Below are 3,105 nucleotides of genomic sequence, written 5' to 3'. Positions count from 1 at the left end.
AAAGGTATCTGTTTTTGAGTTATCGAAATTTATCGAGCCCTCGAATTTCAGTGTTTTCGAAATTAGTCGATTAATCGAATTTTGTTGAGTTATCGGATTTAGTGTTTTTGAAATTAATGGAATTATCGATATTTATCAATTTATTGAAATTTGTCGATAAACTGGAATGTATCGGGTCAACTCTAAGTCCTGCCGAAGTCCTTCAAAACTATAAAAAAATTTTGTCACGTTTTAGTTCAAAAGCAGAAGATTTTCAGGCTCCAAGGCTCTCAAAAACTAGGAAAACGGTCAAATGTCGACAGTTATTGGCACTTTAGTTATTATTCAATATTTTAAACATAAGACTGTTTGCCACTCCATGTCTTAGTAGTAAAGCCTATATAAGCACGATCTGAGAAATAGGCCCTGTAAAGGACCCTCTCATCCAGTCTGCTCTGCGCCAGACTCAGAACAAAAAGTTAAATAAAGAAATATGTTGGACGCTTTCCCCATGTATGTATGTATTTGAGAACCGTGTATAATTATACTTACTAGAACGGGTGATGCCCACAAAGATGATGGAAACCAAGAACACAGTGCGCTTCTTGATGGTAGTACGATCGAATATGGGCGGGAGTATTATACGCGCTAAAATATCTGTGATGGCCGTTATGGATAGGCAGAAGGCAACATCTGTTTTATTGTAGCCGAGATTGGCAAAAAAGAATGGCGTAACCATTTTGAAATTCATCTCGCCGACGTAGAAGATGGACAGTCCGAAAAGTATGTTTAGAAATATTTTATCACGCAATAAATCAACATCCATGAGATCAGCGAAACGTCGCCAGAAGCCGGGCTTCTTCTCCATCTCCTTCTCCGGTGATTCTTCATATTGATCAGTCTCTGCAGGGCGCATTTTAATAAATGAATCTCGATGCGCATTCGCCATGCCACCCGTCGCAGTGTTGACACGCTTCAACTCGCGATCATTACGCTCAAACTCCTCATCGCCTACATTCATGTGCACCTGCAGTATGGAACCGGTGAAATCCATGTACGACAGATTCGATGTAACCGAATGTTTGCGATTGCGTAGCGTCGTATTCACATCTGAGTTAGACTGGCTAGTATTCACCGCCGATTGCACGCCGGCTAGCGACATTATACGTGGAAACGTGGGACGCTTTGGCATGCCTGTGCGCGTGCCATTCATTGTGTTCATCGCTATTTCAGAGTAATTCTTGCGCATATATTGCTGCTTGGAAAAGAGTAACGTGTTTAACTCAGGTAACGCGTCTTCTTCGTTGCCATCCTCCCGTATGACTTTAACGTCCGGTGTGGGTGGCGACACCGGCACCGTCATCATTTCCTCATCGATCACTTCATCGATCATATGCCACTTGGCGGGCTGCAAGAGCACAGCACCGACTGTGGAATTTAATGCGACACCAGCTAACATTAGCACAGCACCACGAAAACCGAACGCCTCGAGCAGAACACGTACCAGTTGTGGCATTATCAGCATACCCAAGGCTGTGCCAGCCATGGATAATCCAACAGCTTGTCCGCGTTTGTTCTTGAAGTAGTGATTAAGCGCGACAAAGGCGGCAGATGTTGAAAGTCCGACACCAATGCCGTTGATCACACTGTACGTACTGAGTATGTGTGTCATGCTGGCTGCGGGTGAGGTGGCCGCCAAGCCTATGCCGCATAATAATGAGCCGGCGATAGCCACCTTTCGGTACGAAAACTCCTTGAGTAGCGGTCCGACAAAGAGCCCTGAGAAATTCATGCACACATCGAGTGTGCTCATAATAACCGCAGCGCCGGTGGTGCCGACATCGAGATCGCGTAGCAAATCACCGAAGAGCAGGCCGAATGAGGGCTCGATGGAACGGGTGGCCAACTGAAATGTATAGAAAATGAAAAGAAATTAGATGTTATGAAAGTGAGACGCTTTTGTTTATACTACTTATCAAAGTATGTACTATGTATGTATGTATATATAATAATACTAGATTGGCTCCTACACATATGCTAGTGTTGGGCCCAGCTTATCCTCCAATTTGTGGCGTGCGCCTTGATGTTGTCACACAAAGGGGAGGGACCTACAGTTTTACGCCGACTCCGAACGGCGATTGAATTTTTATGAGAAACTGTTTTTCATGGCAGAAATAAACTCGAAGGAAGGGGCGACCGCTGTTAAGAAAAAACCTTTTTTCTATATTTTTTGGGATGTTGCTTTGACCAGGGCTTGAACCGGCGTTCTTCGGAGTGGAAGCGCGCACTGCTAATCACTACACCGCAGCGGCCGCCATACATATATGTTCGTATAAAAGAATATCTGTTTAAGTATGTATATACAATATATTTATCCTCGTATAAATAAATTTTGGTACATGTTTTGTTATATAGATCGATCATTTTAATCAATAACCCTTGAATTGATTGATGAACCTTGGCGAAAATACATAAATACGTAAGTATGTGTGCCTTAAAACTATGCGTTTGTTGTATTATATTTTGTCAACATAAATCTTGTATGTTCAGTTTTTAAATGATAACATGAAAATTAATGAAAAATTCCAAAAAAATGATTCCCCCGTTTATAAATCATGGACAATTTATATCCGGTTTTTAATATCCGACCATATGTGTCTACTTTTTATATGACCAAGGATTATGGCCAGTTTTTAAACTACAAAAAATTTATGTCCGATTTGAAAGGTCAATAAAAGAAATGCTCAGTTCTTATGTATCTTACTAAATACAGTCTCAGGCGAAAAGGGTTCTACTAAGAATAACTGGTACCAATATTGGGGCAAAAAAGTTTCTTAATCGTAGGAAGTTGGACATTCTTACGAAGAAGTGCCCTGAAATTGAAAAACCGAGTGCTACCGTGTCTTACAAAGAGGTTCATAACTGATCTGAGTGATAAGAAGAGCTGGGTAGACATATTCCGGACCTATCGGATAAATCAAAACATGATTACCTAGTACACTGATGGCTCATTGACCGAAGAGGGTACCTGCGTATGTAGGTGTTGTTGGACCGAGGTTAATATACACGGAATCCATGGGAAAACATATGTCCGTTTTCCAGGCTGAAATATACGCCATAGAAAAA

At 41.6% G+C, this 3,105-nt stretch overlaps 1 protein-coding gene across 1 annotated transcript; it reads right to left on the bottom strand.

Annotated features, from left to right (window-relative positions):
• Positions 1 to 533: 533 nt before the first annotated feature.
• LOC118755747 lies at positions 534 to 1,885 on the bottom strand (the record flags this gene model as incomplete). The annotated part of the gene is given in 1 exon segment (XM_036490570.1): positions 534 to 1,885. A coding segment is annotated over 1 exon segment (1,352 nt), but the record flags the coding sequence as incomplete, so codon positions are not given.
• Positions 1,886 to 3,105: the final 1,220 nt, after the last annotated feature.

The sequence above is a fragment of the Rhagoletis pomonella genome, unplaced genomic scaffold (assembly GCF_013731165.1).
Source record: "Rhagoletis pomonella isolate Grant_MI unplaced genomic scaffold, Rhpom_1.0 Rhpom_scaffold_07203, whole genome shotgun sequence".
Classification (NCBI taxonomy): Eukaryota; Metazoa; Arthropoda; class Insecta; order Diptera; family Tephritidae; genus Rhagoletis; species Rhagoletis pomonella.
This window is presented reverse-complemented; position numbering and strand designations above follow the sequence as displayed.